General features: G+C 57.0%; 1 protein-coding gene across 9 annotated transcripts in view; it reads left to right on the top strand.

Moving 5' to 3' along the window:
- DNM2 (dynamin 2) overlaps window positions 1-23,592 on the top strand; it is a 93,219-nt gene that overhangs the window by 59,825 nt on the left and 9,802 nt on the right. For 3 of the 9 annotated variants that reach the window (XM_079915532.1, XM_079915529.1, XM_079915527.1), the window contains exons 8-16: window positions 785-920; window positions 2,147-2,214; window positions 2,826-2,964; window positions 5,347-5,433; window positions 7,670-7,740; window positions 11,585-11,636; window positions 12,579-12,590; window positions 16,405-16,518; window positions 22,165-22,274. In XM_079915532.1, coding sequence (XP_079771658.1) covers window positions 785-920; window positions 2,147-2,214; window positions 2,826-2,964; window positions 5,347-5,433; window positions 7,670-7,740; window positions 11,585-11,636; window positions 12,579-12,590; window positions 16,405-16,518; window positions 22,165-22,274 — 789 coding nt within the window. Of the gene's footprint in view, window positions 1-784; window positions 921-2,146; window positions 2,215-2,825; window positions 2,965-4,061; window positions 4,201-5,346; window positions 5,434-7,669; window positions 7,741-11,584; window positions 11,637-12,578; window positions 12,591-16,404; window positions 16,519-22,164; window positions 22,275-23,592 lie in introns of all 9 variants that reach the window. The other 6 variants (XM_079915535.1, XM_079915528.1, XM_079915534.1 and 3 more) reach the window with 3 other exon arrangements.

The following is a 23,592-nucleotide window of genomic DNA, read 5'->3' as shown; positions in this document are numbered from 1 at the left end:
GGGCCACGCGTGGCGTTTACCACATTTCATCAATTAGGTGTGCACTTAAAAAAATTTTTTTTTAACTTCTCAAACCAGATGATTCAGATGAGTTACCATTAATTGGCAACATTTTTCTTTTTGGCGGGTGTCCAGGGCCATTAGTGCATTTGGGGACCAATGCCTGCTTTGAGTTGATGAAATCTAGAAACTCCTTAAATCCTTATTACAGTGACCCTGTGTGGAAGTGCTGTTACAACCAACCCACTTTGCAGATGAAGAAACTGAGGCTCAGAGGGCAGAGCCACCTGTCCAAGGCCTCTCAGCCCATCAGTGGTGGAGTCCTGACCCAAACAGACTGGGAGGTGGCGGGAACCAGTGGAAGCCACCTGAATTGTGTGCAGGGGCTCCCTTTTCACGTTATGGTCCTGCTGGATCAGGCCAAACCTCAGGGCAGAGATTGCTAAACTGTGACCCCCGACACACACCCCGCACCTCCCTCTTGCCATCTGCAAAATGGGAGTAATAACTGCCCCCCCCCGAGCCCCCAACTCAATGAATGAATAGTCGTAGCAGGCCTATAGAGCGGGCCTGGTGTGTAGCAAGTGCTTGCCACTGGCTGCTCCTGGATTTTGTCTGGTTTTGCTGCTAAAAAATAAAAAGATGGGCGTTCCCTGGTGGCCTAGTGGTTAGGATACAGTGCTTTCACTGCGGAGGAAAGTAAGCCACGGCTTGACCAGGGACGTAATTCCGGAGCTGTGTTAAAACCTCTGCTTTGACCTTTGGGTCTTCTGTTTCCTCATAGGATGGTCCAGCAGTTTGGGGTGGACTTCGAAAAGAGGATCGAGGGCTCCGGAGACCAAGTGGACACGCTAGAGCTCTCCGGGGGTGCCCGGATCAATCGCATCTTCCACGAGCGGTTTCCCTTCGAGCTGGTGAAGGTAGCGCTGCCCGGCCAGGCCCTCTGGTCAGCCTTGACCCTTCTGCTCAGTCCACCTTGAACCCGGCCTCCTCCCAGGCCACGAGGTCTCGAGCTCCCACTTCCAGGCCCGGGCCTCCTTCCCTGAGCTTAGAGATTTCCAGCAGAGCTGTAGGAAAAGTTCCATTTTCTTCCTCTGAATACATGTTCTTTGCAAAGTACATAGAAAATATAGGTAAACTCACACGGGAAAATGTCCCCAGCATGTGGTTGAAAGGGAGAAAGCAGATTATGGAGCCAGCATGTACAACAGAACATACAGATGATAGTTACAACATCCTTCATATGAAATCATACACGCATGTCTAGATGTGTGTCTTTTTGCAGAGACAGACCTGCAAGAATATTCACAAAATGTCAGCTCTGGGTGCTGGGATTGGAGGTTTTCTTTTTGTTTTAATTGCTTGAAGTTTTATACTTTTTTACAGTGAGCACGTGCCATCTTTGTAAAAACCAGTCATGTTCTTTTCAATAGAAGAGCAACAGCTAAAAGGAAAAAAACACCCATAATCCTAACACCTACAGACAACGCCTCTTAGCCCCTGGATGTGTGTCCTTTGAGAATTATTTCTGTGCAAATGCAGGCAAAAAGCCTCCCTGCGTCCACAAACACAATACATATATTCATCCACACCAGTGTGTGCATATGTATTTTTAAAAAAATTAATTATGCACCTTTGTATTCTTTTTTTTTTTTCAAATGATTTGCCATCTTTCCAAACTAGTAGATACATTTCATGCGTTGTCAATGGCAGAGCACTATCTTATTTTATGACTGTCCCATCGTTCATTTAACCAGTCTCCCATTTCGCGGCATTTAGGTTCTTTGCACATTTTTCAGCAGTTATGGCTGGTTTTGTGAATGTAGCTAATCCTTGATTAATTCCTCAAGATAAATTCCTAGAGCTCTTAAAAACGACCTTGTGACAGTATAGGTATGTTTTGATTTTTACTGTCACATAGCCCGGAAGAAAGTTTGAGTTGATTTTCCTTCCAAGAGAGCAAGAGTGTTAGTTTCAGAGCATCCTTGCTGAAACGGAGTTTCAATGTTCTTGAAAATTCTGACCAATTAAACATTCTGCCCTGTGAATGTAAATGGTACACAGGAGGTGACATTCCCTCGCTACAGACCTGATGTGGCGGTGCCTCAGGCACCTCCTTGCATGTGTTTGGTTTGTCTCTTCTCAGATGGAGTTCGACGAGAAGGACTTAAGACGGGAGATCAGCTACGCCATTAAGAATATCCACGGAGTCAGGCAAGTTCCACGGGGGGAGGCGCCGTGTTCCCTTCACCTCCATGGTGCCACCCTGCAGCGAGTCAGTCCCCACAATCCTTGGGGTGCCCCAACTGGGGGGGCCTGGAGAGGGCTCTGGGATGGTTTGCAGTAGCTGTCAGTCTCTCCCTCTGGGTCTCCAAAGGCACTCGAGGGTGGATGTGCTTAGTTCTGTGTGGATCTGTCGTAAGCCCTGCGGCTGTCCGCTGCCCTTGGGTTAAACACGGGTTAAAGGGCCCAGTTACCGTGGTCAGCCAAGTCAGAAAGCTCACTGCAGATTTGCCCTGGGGGGTGGGGAGGAAGTCAGACCCAAGGCACGATTGCAGGAGCCCCAGCGTTTGTCCCCGTCATGGGTGCCCCGGACTCCTCCTGGGTCCCCACCGTTTTGCTCCCGCCCTCCACGCTTGTGTCGCCGTGGGATCCTCACATCGCCCTGGGGGGGTTCCAGGTAGCGGACGCGGGCGTCCGACCCCCAGACTTGCTGCAACCTTGGCTCTCTCGGGAACCCAGCCCGTGCCTATGAAATCGCTGACCGTGCTTTGTTTCTCTCTGACTTATCTCCCTGCCCCCTCCCCGGGTACGGATGGTTTTAGGACCGGGCTCTTCACCCCGGACTTGGCATTCGAGGCCATTGTGAAAAAGCAGGTCGTCAAGCTGAAAGAGCCCTGTCTGAAATGTGTCGACCTGGTTATCCAGGAGCTAATCAATACAGTTAGGCAGTGTACCAGTAAGGTATTGGACCCTCGGCAGGGTGACTCCTGGCCTTGTGGAAACGGGGCTGTGGGAGTTTGGTATCAGGCTCCCGATGGCTGCTTGGCCTTTGCCCCGCTGGTCCCCCTCCCTCCCCTTCCCAGATTGCCTCAGTTTCCAAGAACGTGGCCTCTACCCAGAGGCTGGGGCAGAAGCGTTTTGGCCTGGGTGCAGCCTGGGGGTGCCAGGCCTCCAGATTCCAGACTGGTGGGCAGGGCTCCCTGGGACCCTGATACCAAGCTTAGCATGTGTCTGATGGGGGTCTTGCTGGGCTGTCGCTTTGCTGTCTTCTGGGAAGCAGAGAGGGACCTCGCGTCACCTGCTGGAGGCCAAGCTCCCTGAACCTCCCTGCCCCTCACAAATGCCTTCTTGACAAATGCCTGGCACCCTCAGGCTGTCCCGGAGCCAGCCACTTCTCTGTCCCCAAGGCGCCGTGAAAGGCCCAAACGCCAACGGCCTGAGGAGTGCTCGGCCCTGGGCTCGCCCCTAACCGCCTCCACCAGCTCCCGCAGGAGCAGTGCTGTCCCCAGGCAGTGGCCCTCGACCCCCGGCCTGGTTCCCGGGGCAGCACGTGTTGGCCAAGGTGCTGAAGCGCTTCCTAGTGGCCAGTTTGTGCTTGCACGTCCCCCATGGCCGTGGAGCTCTGGGTCGGCCTTCCAAGGCAGGAGTTTCTGCTTCATCCTTCTGTTCTCAGTCTGGAAAAGCCCACATTTGCTTCTTAAGCTTCTTCGATTGGAAAAGGGAAGGGAAAGAAACCCAGGTGGTTTGGAGATGTTCGTCCTAGAGCCCATTGTCACAGATACGAAAAGGCAAGGCCTCCCCAAACCTTTAGCTGTTCGTAGGCTGACTCCCACCCGTAGCACTTTTGTAATTAAACCCCAGACTGAGCCCACCCCTTGGACCCAGGTCGCCTCTTGATCCGAAGCAGCTTCCGGGGCAAATGCGGGCGCAGGCTCCTCCATGCATGTCACTAACCAGCTGACTCTCGTTTCTTCTTTCTCTGTCTCCCGTCCCGCGTGTGTGGCCTGCACTGCCCCCTGGGTGTCTTTTTACCTCATCCCGCCCTCCGCATGACCCAGGACGGGGCTCTTCACCCCCGACATGGCCTTTGAAGCCATTGTGAAAAAACAGATTGTAAAACTCAAAGAGCCGAGTTTGAAGTGTGTTGATCTCGTGGTCTCAGAACTGGCCACGGTCATTAAAAAGTGTGCTGAGAAGGTAACAGAAGGTTTCATTATTATCACCTATGCCTCTGTCCCCCATCTCCTCTTTCCCATCGTGAGTCTTAACCCAAGCATCTGGGAAACTCTGCCTCGGCAGGAACCCCCTTCCGTGGGCCAGTGGTCGCTTGGAGACATCTCAACTTTGCCTTGGCTGACACAAGGGGGTGGGCCAGTCGCACTTGGGTTCCACCTTTGCATCTTGGGCCTCTGACGGGGATGGAAGGCCTTTGATGTCGCCAGATGCACTTACTAAGCAGGCAGCAGGGATGAGTGTCCATGCCCATCCCTGGAACGCTTTGAGAAAGGTGGTTTCCAAACTGCCACCAACGCGGTGAAACGCTTCGCCCGTGTGCTGGTCTGCGTGTTCTTACATCACAAGGCATCTGAGAATTTTTCAGAGTTCCTTGGCGGTCCAGTGGTTAGGACTCTGCAGTTCAGGTTTTGACCCCTGGTCGGGGAACTAAGATCTCACAAGCCGTGTGGTGTAGCCAAAAAAGAAAATGGAATTTTTCCTCTAGTGATTTTGACCATTGGCTCAATTTTTCCCAACTCGTGGTCTTTCCCCAAACCATGGAAGGTGGGCTTCTGTGCGTTGGGTTGGTTGCTGCTGCAAAGGCTGGGGCAGTGGGGGTGCCAGAGGAGTGGATCCCAAAGGTGAGATGATTAGGAGCAGTTTCCCACCCCCCCGCAAGGGAGTCCCTCCGAGGTCGATGGCCCAGATGCTGGCCCTCCCCCTATGCTAGAACGGGCGTTGCTGCGCACTCCTGAGCTGTGCTCAGGCCCTCGCCCTGGCGGCCCAGGGGCTTTAATTACACTGTGTCCTTGCTCTCACCCAGCACTTCAAGGGAGGGGGGTGGCTGTCACCCGCTTTCTCCACTTTCTGCCACTTTCCACCTCCGAGACGCATTCTCGAAAAGCACCTCTGCTTGTGTGCGGACACCCTCTCGGTCTCTCCGGCCCACCGTCCCCTCACCGTCCCCTTCCTGTCTCCCGGCTGGAGCAGCTCTGAGACAGGAGCGGGGTGGGGAACCGGTGGGCACACTCCACGCCACCCCCCCTCCTCCCATGTTCTCCGTTTGGCTCACTTTGCTGCCCAAGCCACGAGGACCCAGCCGACGCCGCCACTCTGCTCTCCCTCCAGCTCAGCTCCTACCCCCGGTTGCGAGAGGAGACTGAACGAATCGTCACCACTTACATCCGGGAACGGGAGGGGAGGACCAAGGACCAGGTACTGGCTTTTTGTTTCATTCTTCAGATACAGTTTATGTGCAGTAGATCTTGGTCGTGCAGTGTGAGTTTTGTTTGTTTGTTTTTTGCGGTACGCGGGCCTCTCACCGTTGTGGCCTCTCCTGTTGTGGAGCACCGGCTCCGGACGCGCAGGCTCAGCGGCCATGGCTCACGGGCCCAGCCGCTCCGCGGCATGTGGGATCTTCCCGGACCGGGGCGCGAACCCGTGTCCCCTGTATCATACGGCAGGCGGACTCTCAACCACTGCGCCACCAGGGAAGCCCTGTGGTAGCCTTTTGATCCTGTGTCCCATGCATTCAGGACTCATCCTGTTGTTTGTGGTGTAGCCAAAGTGTGTCTCTTAGGACTGCCAAGTAGTGTTTCATGGTGCACGTGGACCACAGCCTGCTTATCCATTCACCCACCAGAACATGTTTGAGTGCTCTCTGTGTTTTCACACTGTCTTACGAAGACTGCATAAGCATACCCAAAGGTAGAGAGTGAGATGCCCCACACAGCCACAGTTCAAGTCTCACCTGTCACCTGCTCAGCCCAGGGCTGTCATCCTGCCTTCATGTGGCCCGACACCTGGTTTGGGTTATTTCCCCCACGGTGGTCCACTGTGTTCTCTCTCTCTCTCTCTCTCTTTTTTTTTTTTTTAAATTGAAGTATAGTTGATTTCCAGTGTGTGCCAATCTCTGCAGTACAGCAAAGAGACTCAGTTATGCACATATAGATTTGTTTTATATATATATATATATTATTTTCCATTGTGGTTTATCCCAGGAGATTGGCCACTGTTTATTCAAACCGGAACCGAAACAAGCCCACCTGTTGTATTTGGTTGTGAGATCACCTTGTTTAGAACAGCTCCTCTCCCCTTGACATTGACGGAGAAGAAACTTACTCATTTGTCCTTCACAGGGTCCCCCATTCCCTCGAAGCTTCTGTAACCTGGAAGTTTTGTGAAAAGCTTGAGAGATTCTAATTTGTTTTGTTGTCATGGTTGGCAAGAATGCTACTGTCCCTTCCATACACACCAGAGCCCCCGGTTGCCCCACTGTTGTCATGGCTGGGCTCTGGGGCAACAGGACTCAGACCTTTTAAACCAGTGACAGTGTCTCCCGTGGACGGAGCACCCCAGCATTTTCCAACAGCCCCCCAAGATCCGAGTGCCTGGCCCGCTTTATGCTTGAGGGTTCAGAGGCACAGTGAAGTGACAGGGCTGTTTAAGGGCCCGTGTCTTATCTGAGACGACATCCTGGCTGGCTGGTGTGTGCCTTTGTGCCCGTGTGTTTCATTTTAATGTCCTTACCTGGCCAAATTACTTTTGCCAGTTTTTTGTTTGTTTTTAATTTTACCTAAGTATAGTTTTTCTGTTTTTTTTTTTTAATTTTATTTATTTTTGGCTGCGTTGGGTCTTGGTTGCTGCGTGCGGACTTTCTCTAGTTGCGGCGAGCGGGCGTTACTCTTCGTTGCGGTGCGCGGGCTTCTTATTGTGGTGGCTTCTCTTGTTGCAGAGCATGGGCTGTAGGCACATGGGCTCAGTAGTTGTGGCTCGCGGGCTCTAGAGCAGGCTCAGTAGTTGTGGTGCACGGGCTTAGTTGCTCTGCAGCATGTGGGATCTTCCCAGACTAGGGCTCGAACCCGTGTCCCCTGCATTGGCAGGTGGATTCTTAACCACTGCGCCACTAGGGAAGTCCTTCACTGAAGTATAGTTGATTTACAATGTTGTTTAATTTCTGCTGTACAGGAAAGTGATTCAGTTCTCCATGTATATACGTTCTTTTTCATATTCTTTTCTGTTATGGTTTATCACAGGATATTCAATAGTTTCCACCTTTGCCGTTTTAATGAGGCACTTATAGCATGCCAGGCACTACTCTCAACGGGACATATTGTGACCTACGTAAGCCTTTGCAGTGAGGCCTTACTGCCCTACTCCAGGCCTCGGAGGCCGCACTTGTGGCTACCACATTGGGCTGCCTCACTCTGCTCTTTTGGCCCAGTCTTTCTCACTTGTGAGGCCTTGGTGTCTGGAAGCACCCACGCCCCCTTCCCCCTGCAGATGGACCCCAGGATATGGGAAGGAGTGGGTGGGTGATCCCTCTTCTAACTGGGAAACAGTGTGGTTGTTCCGGGGCACCCCCTGCTGGCGGGTGCGGGAAGTGCTCTGGCAGCAGCCCCTCCCTGCCACGCTGGGCTCTGTTCTCACCATGACCCCCGCTTTCCCCCAGATTCTTCTTCTGATCGACATCGAGCAGTCCTACATCAACACGAACCACGAAGACTTCATTGGATTTGCCAAGTATGTACTTTTCAAGATAGCGGCTGGTGGGGTGGCATGAGTGTCCACCCTCAGAGCCACTCCTTGAGAAAGGCGGTCAAGTTGGGATTCCGCTGCTGGGCCGGGGCACGAAGGTCTCTCTGTCATGGGTCCCCAGGTGAAGCACGGGGCCATCGGAGAGCATCTGGAAGCTTTGCTGGGTAGCAGCGACCCCCCAGCCTCCTTGTCCCCAATGCACCTCCTGTGGGGCACCCCCATGGTTAGTTTAAGGAGGAAAGGGCGGTCCAGTGGTCAGAGACTTCAAGAAAGGGCAAGGCTAACTAGCGTTCACTGCTTCCTTTCCTGCAGGGCTTCTCAGAGCCTTTCGTAGACTCAGTGCAGCTTTCCCAGTCTCCCCCACGTGCACTGGGCCCTTTCACTGAGCCTCTCAGGGGCTCAGGGCTCCAGGGGCTGCTCTTGGGGAAGTGCTGCCAGGATTTGCATGGCTTCTGTCCATATGCTGTAGATTTAAAACTAGAACCTTCCACGGCACCCGGATAAGGGGCCAGAAGAGCAGGGCGCTGATTTCAGCAGGATATAAATATAAATGCTGGTGGCCTCCAGTGTCACCCGCTGATGCCATCAGCCCCCCGCCTCGGTGAGTATCACACAGATTGTTCTGATGGCTCGCGAAGGTCCTCTTTCCGGAGCCTGATAGAATAACAGGCGGTTGGTAGCCAGCGTCCTTGTATTTGTTTAGCCGGTATCGCTGGTGTGCTTTCATTGCACCAGGCCCTGTGATAACAGCAGTGAGCAGGCCCAGACCCAGGTCCCCACCCTGAAAGGAAGGTCCTGCGCCAGGGACAGAGCTGCCCTCAGGCAGTTAAGACACAGTGTGGTCAGTGCCGGGGTGGGGCTGTCCACCGCCCGTGGGAGTCCGGAGGGTGGCCTTGTGGCCTGGCCTTGGGGGTGCAGGGAGGAAGGGGCTAGCAGGCTGGGCATGAGGGTCTTCCCGTCCAGGGTCTCTGCTGGCTGAGTACTCAGCTCTTCTGTGCTGGACACGTGGTTGGTGAGTGGAATGAATGAATGAGTGAGCGAATGAATGGGGGGCATGATTAGAAGCTGCTGCCCCAGCCCAGGTGAGCTGAGGGCCCCGGCCGGACTGTCCCTGCTGTGGGGAAGGCTGAGGGGCCCTGGCCGGGCACTGCCCCTCAGGCTGGGCTCGCAGCCCCACTTGCTCCTGCTCCCCCAGCAGCCGGGTGTGTGGGGCCTGGAAACGCCGGTCCCCCTTTTCACGTTGCTGCTGTTTTCCTCACCTTGATGTCTCTGCTTCTCACACTTCATCCACAGTTCCTTCTCACAATCTCTCCTGTTTTTCCTTTGACCACTCCACTCTTTCCTCTGGATTCCTGGGCCTTCCCACTTCCCCCAGCTGTTACTATACTGAGCAGCTGGTGACCGGGTGGGTATTGCCTGCTGTGTGCCTTTTCCCTAGTGTGTGAACGGGGGACGCCCTGGCTGGGGGCGGGGCCCAGGGTGCCAGGCTCCACCCGGCCCAGGCCCAGGCCCAGGCCCAGGCCCCGGCCCTGGGTGGGATGTCGCAGGGGCCCCCGGAATAGCCACGGAGCACTGCCTTTGTCCTAGGACGGTGAACAAGCCAGACTTGGGCCTTGCCTTTTCAGAACCCCGAGGCTGAGAACCCACACGCTGTCGTTAAGCCAGTTCTCATAAGGAGGATGACAGTGGGAAAGGAAGGCAGGTGGAGGGGCTGTGGGAGAGGGCAGTGAGGGATGAGGCTTGGAGAGACCTTCCCAAGGAAGTCATGACAGCCAGGCGGTGGGGCCGGAGCGGAGCGGGGTCAGAGAGCACTGGAGACAGGGAAGGAAGGCTGAGAAGCCGGAGCATGAAGGCCAAGGCAAGGTGGAGGGGTGAGGTCACGGCCTCGTCACAGGAGGGCCTCAGGCCAAGGGGAGCACTTTGGATTTTCCCCCCAGCACACACCACACACACACACACACACACACACACACACACACACCACACACACACCACACAGACAGACACACACACACACCACACACACAGAGACACAGACACACACACACATGGGCACACCATACTCACACAGACACACACACACGCGCGCACCCCACACACACACACCACCACCCCCACACACATGCGCACACCACACACACACACACACAGACAGACACATGCGTACACCACACACACACACCACATACACACACCACACACACACCACACACACACACACACATACACAGACACACATACACACACCACACACACCACACACATAGACACAGACACACCACACACACGGACACAGACATACACACGCGCACACCACACACAGACACACATACACATGCGTACACCACACACACACAGACACACACACACACACACACACACACACACACACAAAGGAGGCAAGGGAAAGAGGGGCTGCGAGTCATGTGTGAGACCCAGGAAGCCCTTAGGAGGTAGAGCATCTGGGACCTCACCAGCACCCAGACATCACTGTGAGTGGCTTAGCTCTGTGTCCTTCAGACACTATTGATCCACCTCCTTGCTGTGCATAGAAGTTCTGGGGTGTTTTCTCACTGCCCTCAAAACACTAAAAACAAGGCCCAGAGAAAAAGTCCTTGTAGTGAATATATTGATCTTAGGGAAATCAGTGGATAAATTCCACTTCCATTCTTTTCTTTTTTTTCTGAGCCACACGGCATGTGGGAATCTTAGTTCCCTGACCAGAGATTGAACCCATGCCCCCTGCAGTGGATGCGCGGAATCTTAGCCACTGGACCGGCAGGGAAGTCCCTCATTTCCATTCTTAATGTTCCACCGTTTACTGATCTAGGAACCGAAGCCTACTTCCTTAACATACACACACACACACACACACACACACACACACACACACACACACACACACACACACACACACACACACACACACACACACACAACCTTATCCAACAACCAGCTTGAACTTTAAGGTAAAATCCCAGAGGCATTCAGTAAAGGGATTAAACAAGATGTTTTGCCTTTTCATGTTGTTTCAAAAGTTCCAGCTAAAACAATATGATAAGAAAAGACAATATGACCCCTAAGTAACAGGAGTTAACAGTTGGTTGCCGGTGGTGATAATGATGGTCCGAGTAGAAAATATATTAGGACAAACAAGGGAGCTGAGTAGGTGCCCACGTACAAAATAAAGGAGACTTCGTCTGTCTGTTGTGAACTAGCCAGGAAACAACATAGATGAAGAAGTAAAGAGATCTGGGACTATAGGTAAATAAGGGGCCTTGCAGAAACACATTGACCTTGACTGTCCTCTGACTTGGGTCAGGAGCCATCCAAGATGAGTAGCGTTTTCATGGCGAGCAGCTGTCCCATAGCCTCATCTCCCAGTCTGGATGGCCCTGTGGTCAGAGCCGCTCTGGGCCTCGTGCCCGGGCCAGGATGGGAGGAGAAAGCGGGAAGAAGCCTCAAGTTTGAGCCCCCAAACACTGAAGGTTACTCTGAAGCCAGCATGGCTACCTCCCAGCCACTTGGGAATCCAGCTTCCCATGCCCCCTCTTGGAAGTACCAGGACCCAGTGACTCCTAGAAATAGCTGGCGCTCTCAGGAGTGGCCGAGATCAGGGATGAGAAGTCAGGGTTTAATTTGGTATCTCGTTCGTTCCATGAGCCCGCTCTCTTTCCCTTGGGCAGCCCTTCGTACACGGGGGGCTTCTCTCTGCCTCTGCCCTTGGCCCCCACTCAGGAGAGAACCCCACCTGGGCCACGAGGGCCTCTTGCTCCTCGTCCCTCATGGGCTTCCTGCCGCATGAGCTCTCTCTGTGCTTTGGTTTCAGCGCCCAGCAGAGGAGCACCCAGCTGAACAAGAAGAGAGCCATCCCCAACCAGGTAACTGCCCACCCCTGCACCCTCCGCGGCCCGCAGCTCCACCCTCGGGGGTGGGAGGGCACTAAGGGACCACCAAGCCCAGCGATGGCACCTGGCTCATAGCATGTCCCGCCAGAAACCCCCACCCCCACCCCTCCAGCCTCTCAAATCCACTTAGGTTTTAATATTTTGGGAAACCGGTCTTTGAGCGGCAGCTCTGGCAGGGCCTAGGGGGCAGATTTGCAGAAGACCCTGTCTGACATCCAAGGCCACGGCTAGAACTTGACACTAAGGAGGGGGGCAGCCCAGTCCCTCTGGTGTCTGCAGCCACATTGGGTTCCCGGGCCCAGCCCTGGAGACTCGGAGCCTGGGGGGAGGCTGGTTGTGACAGGCAGGTCTGGGGAGCCTGGGGGTGCTTTGATCCCCATACCTGGGGAAACCCAGAGCTGTATGGGGGGTTCTCCACCTTGATGTCATGCCCCAGCCAGAGGCCTTGTGAAGTAAGAACAGCTTTATATAGGCCAGTATTAGGTGCCCTTTTTTTTTTTTTCCTGCTTAAGAAAACACATCATCTTTGCAAAAATTTCTGCCGGTGTCCCCTGCCTTCTCCACATCGGGCGGGGGTGGGGATGGGGGCTCTGCTCTTTATCTTGCACGATGACAGAGCCCTCTGGAAAAGAAGGGTGTAACCACTGCATGATTTTTTTTTGCGCTTGCCATAGGTAATACATATATTGTTGCTTTTTCATTTCGGGAGATGATAATGAATTAAATATTAACACCATGAATATAATTAATAGCATGTAATTTTTTTTTCTTTTGCTGTTTTCTCCCCCTGCTCTTCTCTCTCCTCATTTTTGTGCCTTTCCTGCTTTTTCTCCATCCCCTCATGTCCCTTACGTCTCTTTTCCTCCGCCTGCTCTTCTTTGATTTCCCCACAACCCTAACTTTGCATTTTCAAAGGGGGAGATCTTGGTAAGTACTCACTTAGTGTGGTAGCAAACATTAGAGAACTTGGTAGTGGTGGAGACCATGCCACCCCATAATATCCCCTCCCCCCGCCCCCGCCAAAAATAAATAAATAAATAACAGAACAACTAAAAATCCAGCTAACCTTTAAAAACCTCTGCCGTGGCTGCCGCCTGCCAGGCTTCGTGTTGCCCTGGGCTAAGCTGACTCACACAGACACTAACCTGACCACTGCTCCCATCTGGCGCCCACCCCTCCAGCCCATTCCTGACACGGTTTCCTAGTTTCCTGTAGGTCAGGGATGGCAAATACTCAGCTAACACCCCAGGCCTTTCTCCCTTCACCTCCCTGGCCGGGGATGATTTTGCTCAAGCCCTGCAAGAGCTTATTCTTGCCACTGCCACCACTCTGTCTCCAGACAACACCATGCAGAAATTTTCCCCTCCTGCACTCAAGGCAGACATTCTTAATTGATCCAGCACTCTTTTCCTTGTACCTCTCTCCTGTCCTGTGCCCCTGGCAGACATCACTAATTGATCCTGGCATTTTTGTTTCCTAAGCATGTCACTACTCCCCATTCCGTGGCAGATGTGACTAACTGGTCAAGGAATTTTTTCCCCCATGTGATAGCTTTGCACGTGATACCCCTCCTGTACCCGTGACAGACATTGATCAGGAGACTCTCTCCTGGATGCTGCCACTATCCTCCTGCCTCCATAGCAGATACGATGATTGATTAGGCTGTTCTGTTGCACTTGCCCCGTCCCTTTGCCAATGGCAAACGTCACTAATTGATCCTAGTGTCCTTTCCCACAGTGCCCAGAATTCTCACCACAGTGCTATCCATTGATTGGCGAATGGTATTTGCCATCCCTGTTTTAGGTAACACCTCCTCTCTGTGTGTGGCCCAGCCCAGCCCGGCAGGGAGCAGGCAATGCTCACTTCTGAGAGTTGAGCTCTTTTCAAGGTGATTGCCTTTGGGCAGCTGGCTTCCGCCCCAGCTCTCCACCTTGGAGACCATGGCCTGCGCCACCAGCCCTAACCGAGGCCTCCTTCTCCCGGGTTCTCTCCCCCCACACTGGGCGGGCCCTACTGCTGCCCTCTGGCAGGGATCTTCTGGTGACCCCGGGATCTTTCCAGTAGCTGAGCTGAACCCCTAACAGGACCTGGAAGATGCAGAAGAGGCCAAAGCTTGCCATGGTTGGGGGCGGTTGCGGGAGGAATGGATCGTCCTTGGGCCCATGGTTCCCACTTTCCCATGTGTCACCCCAATCCCCTTTGAATGGTTTCTTTCCTCCAAACAGCCCAGAGGCATGTTTCTCCCCACACCCACACCCTGAGAAGTTTAGTCATTCTTTTCCTGCCAGATTCCACACCCCTAGCCACGAAGCCCAGCCCTGCCGTGTGCGTGGCTGTGGCTCCTGGGTCTTCCAGCCATGGTTTCCATCCCTGCCCAGGCGACTCACCCAGGGAGGAGGAGGTGGGCCCCAGCTGCGTCACTTCTCCTGGCAGCCCTTCCTCCCTCCCCCAGCATGCCTGCCCCCCCGGAGCACGGGAACTCCGCCTGCCTCTTCTATCTCCCCAGCTGACCCTATTCCCGCCGCCCCTGCCCGCCTTTTCTAAGCCCAGTCCCTTGGGCACAAATCTGGCTTTTGGATGAGAAGGCCCGACCACTCCTTTTCCTCTAGACTCAGCGCCTGTGTCTGCCACCGGCAGCTTGCCCCTCCCCAGGGCGGGATTTTGTCTCTGAATCCCCTTGGGCTCCCATACAGGCAGCTCTCTGGGTGGCTCAAGGGCAGAGGGACCTGAGGGGGGCAGTGCTTCTCCAGGCCTAGCTAGCAACCTCCTGCCCCAAGGCTCAGAGGTGCCATTTCCAGCAGGGCCGCATGCCCTGGAGCATGACAAGGGCCCCATCTGCTAGCTTTGACCTCTACCTGACCCAGGGTGGAGGCAGGCGAGCCAGCTCGGCCACCAAGGGGTGGCGGTGGGGGGCACATCTGCCCCCTTGGGAACGAGGCTGGGCCTGGAAGCGTGGAGGCCTTGCCATGTGAGGACTTCTTCTCTGGGGAGCACTCAACACACACAGCCTCCCCCCTGCCCCTGGCTGTCGATCAATGACTGAAGTTTAGAAGCACCCACTTTAGACCTGGACTAAGACAAGGCAGGCCCTACCCTGCCCCTGGGGGAGCGAGGAACAGGCGGGGACAGGCACCCACGCAGCTCTGGAGATGCAGGGGCTCCTTCCGCCCCCGGCCTGACCACCCGTCCCACTTTGCCCGGGACTGAGGGCATTCCCAGGACTTTGAGGACTAAGCCTAGGGACCTCCTGGACAAGCCAGGGCGGGTCGGTCACCCTGCTGCCAGGACTGAGACCATGACCTCGTTGGGGCTGACAGTCTCTGCCTGCTGCCTGACGGCCACAAGACTCCCAGGTGCTGTCTCGTCATCTCAGGGAGGGAGAAGCCTTAGCACGGGCTGCCAGGTGGCATTTCAACGGTGGCACAGCCTGGGCAGGGACTTCTATGTGGTGCAGAGGTCCCTGGCCGCTCTGTGGCCGTCTCTGCCTTCCTGGTCTCTGAGACTTAAGAGCTCATTTCCAGCCACAGGCAGGTGGTGGCCCTGTGAAGATTTGGTGTGCCCGGGGGCAGGACAGAGTAGACAGGATGAAGGCCCTCTTGAGCCGCATCCACTAGGGAGGCATGTGGGCCCCAGAGGCAGCCCCAAAGCCCTACCCCACCCTGGGGGTACAGCGCCAGCCCTTCCCCGCTGTCCATGGCCACTGGCAGCCCACCTCCTGCAGCTTAGCCCAGTTTGTCGCTGCCTTGGCCCCGGGTGTCCCTGCCTGCGCAGACTCGTGCTTCCCGCCACCCCGGGATCCCCAGTCCAGAGTGGTGGGAGGCTCCATCCCACAAGCGCCTCCATGGCCCGGGGAACATGGGAGTGTGGCCTCCCCCAGGCTACCTGCGTTTAGCTGTCAGGTGAGTCCCCCACGCAGGCCTGGGTTCCGTCTCCTGCTCAGATGACAGCAGTGGCCAGACGAGCCCCATATAGGGGGTCTCACAGCCCAGAACCCGGATGTGCCAGTCAGAGAAAAAGCCAGAGTGGGGCATGATCCTTGGCGGGTCCCCTGGGCTCAAACTTTTGTCCCCAGCCCTCTGGGTGGAGGAGTCTCTTCATCCTCGTATTCTGAAAAGAGCCTGTGGGGAGGGGAGCCCTGGGGCGGGGGCTGGCCTCGACTCCTGGTCAGAGCAGGTCCCTGTGCCCACCGAGCGCCTGCCTGGGTGAGCCGGGCAGCAGAATCAAGCCTCTGCCCGTTGCCTGGGCGACTCCTCCAGCTCTACATCCACAGCCGCCTTCCACAGGGCACGAGGGGCAGGGCCCAAGGGTGTCGCTGGTACCGCGTCTCACCAAGACAAGTGTGATTCCTTCAGTCACATCCAACGTGACATGCCCCCCCCCCCACAAGCCTGGGATGCCCTCCTCTGGGCCCCTTCCAGCTGGGAGTACCTTTTGCCACCTGTGCTAATTCAACCTAACACCAAGCGCAGAGGGGCTCCCCAGGGACCCAGTTCCCAATCACCCTGGGGACTGTGAGTGAGTCCACGTCTGCCCACCCGAGGGCCCCACGTTGGTCTCCGTTGGGAAGTGCTTGGGGCAAGGTGGCCTGGAATCGGGGTGCCTGGCTTTGGGCTGGAGGTGTCTCTGCCGTGGTCCCCGTTTTCCCGCCTTGCTAGGGGCGAGGGTGCTGGCCACCGCGCTGGGGCAGGCCGGGCTGGGTGGTGGCCGCTGTCCCCTGCTGAGCCCCGCCCTCCCCCCCCAGGTGATCCGCAGGGGCTGGCTGACCATCAACAACATCAGCCTGATGAAGGGCGGCTCCAAGGAGTACTGGTTTGTGCTGACGGCCGAGTCACTGTCCTGGTACAAGGATGAGGAGGTGAGTGGCTGGCAGGGGTGGGACGGTTGGGCAATGGTGGGTCGTGCTCTCCACACCTCCCTCCTCTGGGTGGCGCTCCCTCAACTTACTGCTCGTTCGGGAAAGGCTCCCTGAGCGCCACCATACCCCGAAGCTTACCATTAGGATGGTATCAGCCAGGGCCGCAGGGTGTCCAAAGGCACTGTGCATCATATCCGAGCCCCTCACGGCCCCCCGTGCGGTCGTGCCTCGTGGGGGCTGGGCTCCCTGAGGAGGAAAGGGGCACGGGGGAGGCTCCAAACTGATCCCACCCTTCAAAATCATGGCAAGGTGGAGGCTTTCAGAGGGGGCACGGCCGGGGGTCGGGGACTCAGGTTCACGCTGAGGCTGCTGGGGTTCCATTTTCTACAGCTAACCCAGGCTCAGCCAGGCCCTTAGCCTCTCTGGGCCTCAGTTTCCCCATCCGTGAAGTGAGGTAGAACGGCCCTTGCATCTTTGAGGTGCTCCGTCACGGTGTCTGTCTTGAGATCATTCCACATGTGCTTGGCCTCCTCAGAGGGATGAGGGAGGCCTCTGGGAACAGCACCAGGAATAATAAGCACAGGGCGTGGTGTTGCACGTTGCCTCGTGCCATGGTCTCCCTGAGCCTGTGGACGGGGCTGTGAGTGAGTGCACCCCTGTTCCCTGGCCCAGCGGGCAGCCCCACCGGGTGCTGCCGTGCAGGTCCCTCCTCCGCCTCGGCCCATCCTCCCGTCCTGAGTGGCCCATTTCGTGGCTTAGTTCTCTTAACAGAACGACAGTACTGTGGCTTAGTGGCCTGGGAGTGAAGCCACTCCTCTGGTGTGACTGTCTGTTGCCACTCTGACACAGGCTTCCAGGGGCCACCAGCGAGGGCCAGTGTATTTCTCTGGGTTGCCCTGTGAGAGATAACACAGGCACTCCCTGTCGTCAAGGTGGTGTTAGGTGGCTCTCGATTTGCGTCTGTGACAGAGGTCCCAAATGAAGGCACTTACAGAGGTGGTCTGTTTCTTGCCCGCCCGGCGAGCTTGGCAGCCCTGTGCCGTGAGGCTGGCCAGGGCCCTGGCTCCGCCTCCCCCATGGCCATCGTAACACATAGCTCCTCCTCGTGGTCCAGGATGGCTGCCCCGTGCCCATCACCACGTGGCCACAGGAGGGAAGGAGGTGCCTGACAAGGAAGGCACACGCATCCCTCTGCACACATGCTCCGGGATCTTTGCTTCCACTCTGTGCTTTGCCCACATGGGATGGCACAGCCTCCAGCCCGGCCCAGGTGCCCCCAGAGGAGAGGCCGGGCTTCTCTGGTCGCCCCTGGAGCTGCCCTACCTGGCTCTCCCCCCTTGGGGTTTTGGGGTGACCCCCACACCTGGGGCTTCACTGGCAGCTGACCCCATCCCGGGACAGGCAGGCCTGTGCCCAACCATGTGTATTTCCACCCAGGCTCAGAGACAAGACAGGTAGAACTCTGTTGGCGCCCCTGGGTAGCCCTGTCTTGTTTATGAAGCCCCTGCCCTGTGCCAGGCTCACTGGCTGGGAGAGCCTGCCGTGGTCCCACACGGAGAGCATTGTCTTCTTCCTCCTCCTCAGTAGACACTCACATTCCTTTTGTCAGGGAAGGAAACTGAGGTTCTGAGCAGTGACTTGCCCCCATGTCACGGCGTGGGGAAGTGTCCCCATGCGGTGGGTACAGAACACAGGCTCCCTGACCCGAGGCACCTCAGCCCCACACCTGGACCACTCCCCACTGCCCAGGCAGGAAGCGGTTCCCACAAGTGGCGGGTGTTTAAGAGTAGAATGTCATCATCCCACTCCCCGTGAGGCCAGAGCTCACCGCTGGAATGTCGTGAAGGCTTGGGAGCCCCGAGTCCCCCAAGGGACCTTGTCTGGGTGGCTGCTTCTAAACTGGGGTTGTCCAGGACCCTGGCGCCTTCCTGGGTCGAGATGCAGAGGGAGGGTGGGTGGGACTGGGCATTTCTCAAGGAACCTGCGTGGCCAGATCCGCTCCTCAAAATGGCCGGGGTGCAGTGTGGGTGGGGATGACGCTTGCACTTTTTCTCCCTCTCTTTCCTCCCCCGCAGTCTGAAGCTCAGTCTGCTCTGTGCTGCATCAGCTGTCAGATAAGCTGAGAGCTGGTTCGCACCTTTGGGCTTTGGGGGTCTCCGGGGCAGGAATGCCGGGCCTCGGGCGGTTGGAGAGGGGGCTTCTGGGCCCAAACCCTAGCCTGGCGATTCGCTGTATGGCATCATCGGGAGCTCAGTTTTTGACTTAAGGAGGGGCCCTTCGTTTCTTCTTCATCTAGGGGTTGAAAGCAGGAGCCCCAGACCCTCCCTCGGGGCCCCAGAGCAGAGGCAGGGGCAGTGCTGGGAGGAGGGTCGAGCGCCGCCGGCGGTAATGAGAACCAGCAGACCTGTGAATGGGGCCCTGTGTACACCCCAGACACAGAGCTGCCTGAGATTGGGGAGGGGCAGTCGCGAAATCCTGTCTGTCTGTCTGTCCGTCCCCCGCCCTCCCCCCTCCCCGCCAAGTTAGGATCCCAGCAAGGGCCCTGAAAATCACACAACAGGGTGGCCACCCCCGGGGTCAGGCCACCATCGTAGAGAAGCCTCAGAGAGAGGCAAGACACCATATTTCTTTATTAAAAAAAATAAACAAGAGGAGGTGGTTACTGGAGGGTAGGAATAGGAGACTGATTCCACCAGAGCCCCCGACCCCTCAGCCGGTGTCGGGGCTCTCTTTGCCTCTGCCCGGCGCCTCTTTTCCTCCCCGGCGCCCGCCCCCGCCCAAGCCCTTCTTCTTTATTCCAGAATCTTCTGTCCAGGCCTCCAGCCTGTGGGGAGGAGGGCGGTGGGCAGTGGCACTCACCTCCTGGTCTGCCTCGCTGCGTGGGTGGCAGCAAGTTTGGGTGGGGGGCCCATCCTGACGCGCCGCTCGCCCGAGCCCAGCCTAACCAATGTGCAGACTACTGTACACATTCAGAGCCCCCTGAACAGGTAGTCTGAACACTGGGTTGGCGGGGCCGGCTGTCTGTCCTGCGGGCCCCCTGGGCAGCAGCAGGGCCACAGCGCCCCAGCACCTCCGAGCAGGCGAGGAAGCCACTGGTCCGCCCGCGACGATCTGCTTCGTCTCTTCTGACGTGGCACGGCCGGGGCCAGCGCGCATCTGGAGAAAGTTGTGGGTTTTCAGGAAATCCTAAGGAGGCGGGGTGGGGGGGCGGGGGGGAGGGCGGGGGGGTTGGGAGGGAGGGTTTGGGTCCGTGGCCTCTGTGTGCAGGAGAAGGTCTCTTTGGGGGTGGGGGCGGGGTACATGCACGCCTCCGTGTCTGTGTGGTGTGTGTTTGTGTCGTGCGTGTGTGTGTGTGTGTGTGTGTGTGTGTGTGTGTATGTGTGTGTGTGTAGAGAGAGAGAGTGTGTATGCGTGCGTGCGGGCAGCATCAGGAAGGCAGCCTCTGTGCTCTGGGCGGAATCACGCTATAAACACTTCCAGATGTGGTGTCTCACTCGGGGCCCAAAAGGACTGTGACTCAGTTACTTGGCCTTAGCCGGCCAACTGGAAGCTTCCTGCCTCATGACATGATAGGGTGGGAGCAGCAGAGGCTCTTCACAAACTTCCGGGCCGGGAACTCCTGCCCTGGCCCTTTCTAAAGCCCCCCGCCCAAATTCTTCCCTGAGAGGTTGGAGGGCCCCGGGCTCCGCATTCCCTGGCCTGCCTGTACCCTCCTCCCCTGCCCTGGCTTCCAGCATGAATGGGGTTCCCACCTCCTTGGCTCCTCTCCTTGCCCAGAACCCGGTGGACTGACTGACCCTGGAGCATAAGAGTGACAGACAGACAGACAAAAGAAAACCCCTGGTGCCTCGCAAGCACCAGCTCTGGGGTGGGCATGTGCTGGGGACTTTCACAGTGTCCGTCCTCACCTTGCACCAGGAGGACGAGACTCCTACCCATCTTTGACAGCTGAGGAAACTGAGGCAGACAGGGGCAGTGACTTGCCCAAGGGCACATGGCTGGGGAGGGGCCAGGCCCAGCTGAGCTTCTCGCCTCAGTCAGGACTGAGCCCACGCACCGAGCCTGCCACTCGCTCCTGCCTCCCGTTGAGTAGTCCTGAAACTCCAAGTGGCCCTCCACCCTCTGGGAGGGCCCCTGGGCCCCTTCCCCGCCACCACTGTGGCTGCTGTTGATTTGGGGAGGAACCGCCACGTTGGGTTTTGTTCTGAGGCCTTCCGGAGGTCAGGGGTAGGATGGGTGAAAGGAAGTGAGCTGCTGTGTGAGGGGGGCAGGTCTCTCTTCTCCAGAGATGCCCAGGAGGTCAAAGACCAGGAGGGCCGTGGGGAGAACCTGGCTTCTGAAGTCCCACCGCGGCCCAGTCCACCCGCTGCGTGGCCCAGGGCGGCCCACTTCCCTCTCTGAGCGCGATGCTTCCCTGGCAGGGATGCGTGAGAGGGCTCCATGAGCTGCTGGATAAGCAGCATTTCCCATCAGCCCTTGAGAGCTGCTGTGGGTCGAGTGGGAGTCGGGGAGGGGCGGGGGGGTACCCTGATGCTGTGCTTTGGTTTCCTGGTGTAGAAAACCCAGTGAATGCACTGCCACCTCCTCCCCCCGCCCCCAGTAAAGGTTAATAGCAATGCATCTGCACGGGCCTAGGCGTATCGTAGGTGCTTAGCTAACAGGAGGTGGGCTGCGGAGTGGGACTCCCAGCTCGGAGACTCACCAGGCCCGTGCCCTTGACCAAGGGACGCGTCCTCTCTGAGCTGCTTTCCCCAGCAGCCGTCAGGACTGCCATGCCCAGCACTCGGTTGGCACTTTCTGAACAGGGCCACCCCGGCCATCAGCTCACGGGGGGCCTCGCTTTCCAGCTCCCTCCCCCGCCCCCACTGCCTGCCCCTCTGTGCCTCTGTCTGTCTCTTTCTCTCGAAAATGGGATCATATTGGTAACTCACTTGCAGGCTCGTCGTGAAGAAGTAGTCATGTTAATGGTTTCATTCACTCAGTGGTTGGAATCTGGGTAGAGTCAGAGTTGGCCAGTTTTGAGCATCCACTGTGTGTCAGCAGTAAACCAAACAGACAGGAGTCTCCACCCCCCGAGGACCCAATGAGTCGGTCTAGGTGACCCTAGGTCAATAAGCAAGAAATGCGGGGTGGCGGGGGAGACTTCTCTGGTCCAGTGGTTGGGACTCCGTGCTCTCACTGCCGAGGACGTGGGTTTGATCCCTGGTCAGGGAACTAAGACCCCGTAAGCCGCGCAGCACAGCCAAAAAAAAAAAAAAAAAGATACGTGGTGTGTTGTGTTACATGAGGGGAAGCGCCAAGGGGAAAAGTAGGGGGAGAGTTTGGGGTGGGGTCAGGGCAGGCCTCTCCTGGAGGGTCCCTCTGTACAAAAGAGGCAAGGAGGGCACCAGGCCGGTGTTGGCGGGGGTGGGGGGGGCATGCTAGGTGCAAAGGCCCTGGGGTAGGAGCCCGCTTGGGATGTTCAGAGGCTAGCGTGGCTGGGGCAGGTAAGCGAGGGAGAGGGCGGTGCCAGACTAGCTCACCCGAGGAAAAGCAGCATGGGAGGCGTCAGGTGTTGGCGGTGGTCCTCCTGGTAGAGTCCAGCCCAGGGCAGCCTCAGGGCCTCAGTTAAACAGCCCAGGGTGACCCCTCCCCTTTCACCCTCAGGAGAAAGAGAAGAAGTACATGCTGCCTCTGGACAACCTCAAAATCCGCGACGTGGAGAAGGGCTTCATGTCCAACAAGCACGTCTTCGCCATCTTCAACACGGAGCAGAGGTGAGTGCCCCCGACCCCGACCCCCATCCCCCAAGGTCCCAGGGAGACCAATGGCCCTCGTTCAATCATTCTTCAGTGTCCACCGAGCACTTGCTGTGAACAGTCCCTACCCTGGGGTCTCACATTCCAGAAAGGGTGTCAGTCAAGAAACAGAAAAGTGCTTCTGTGGGGTGGTCAGCGGGGTGGGGAGGCTGAAACAATGCAAGAGCCGTGGAGGGTTCTGAGCAGAGGAGGGATGGGACCTGGCTCTGGTGCTCACCGGCGCCCCCTGGTGGCCACGAGGGGAACAGGCTGAGGAGGCGAGCGTGGGAGACGAGGGAGGAGACGCCTGCACTGGCCCAGGTGGGAGATGGTGGGGCTGGACCCAAGTGGGGCTGAGGACATAGAGGAGGAAGGGGTGGATTCCAGTAGAGCGACTGAACTCCTGGCGGGTGTGGGTATGAGAGCAAGAAAGGTGTCGCTGAGGGACTGAGCTGCCATTGGCTGACATGGGGAAGGCAGAGGCAGAGTAGGCTCGGGGCCAGTCGGAGTCTGGGTTGGGGTGATGCTGAGGGAGAGGGGCCTGTGAGACACCACGTGGGGCACAGGGGAGCCAGCTGGGTAAGTATGAGAGACTGGTGTTCAGGAGTGCGCTCCGGGCAGGAACGTGAATTTGGGGAGTTGTTGTTGTGTGGAGGTGTTTCAAGTCTAATGGGATGAGATTCCCTGGGCCAGTATAACAGAGAAGAGAAGGGCCCAGGAGGCTCTCAGTAAACCCACGCCAAGGGGCGTTGGTGGGAGACTTTAGCAAAAGCAAAGATACTTCTCTCAGCTCAGGAAGAGACCCAGTTGGCAGGAGGTCTGAGAGCAGGCGGAAGGGCTGAGCATGGACCCAGGAGGGCCCCTGCCCAGACTCACACCCTCATCCAGGGAACCCCCAAGTCAGGGGTCAGCTGTCAGCCAGGGCCTGATGGTTCTTCATGACTGGCCAGCAGGCAGTGACATCCTCCCTCTTGGCCCCAGGACCACCTTCCCCACTGCCCATCCACACGCACCAGATCCAGCTGAGCCACCTGTTTTGTGCAAGAATCGTTCTATCCTGCTTTGCTCTGGGCTGGCCTAAAACTCTTGAGACCCACTTTGACCATCAGCTGGCTCCAAAAACCTTTATAACCCTTTTAGGCTCATCTCTCCCTACCCCCCACCTCCCCTGCCTAAGAAACCCTAGGGTGTGTGGGAGACCCTGGGTTCTGCGATGGGACAGGCCTGCTGGGAAGCTCTTCCTGGCTGTGTAACGCCAGACAGCCATCCCACCTCCCTGGCCCTGTGATCCCCTGTG

This window comes from Stenella coeruleoalba (genome assembly GCF_951394435.1).
Source record: "Stenella coeruleoalba genome assembly, chromosome: 3".
Taxonomy (NCBI): domain Eukaryota; kingdom Metazoa; phylum Chordata; class Mammalia; order Artiodactyla; family Delphinidae; genus Stenella; species Stenella coeruleoalba.
This window is presented reverse-complemented; position numbering and strand designations above follow the sequence as displayed.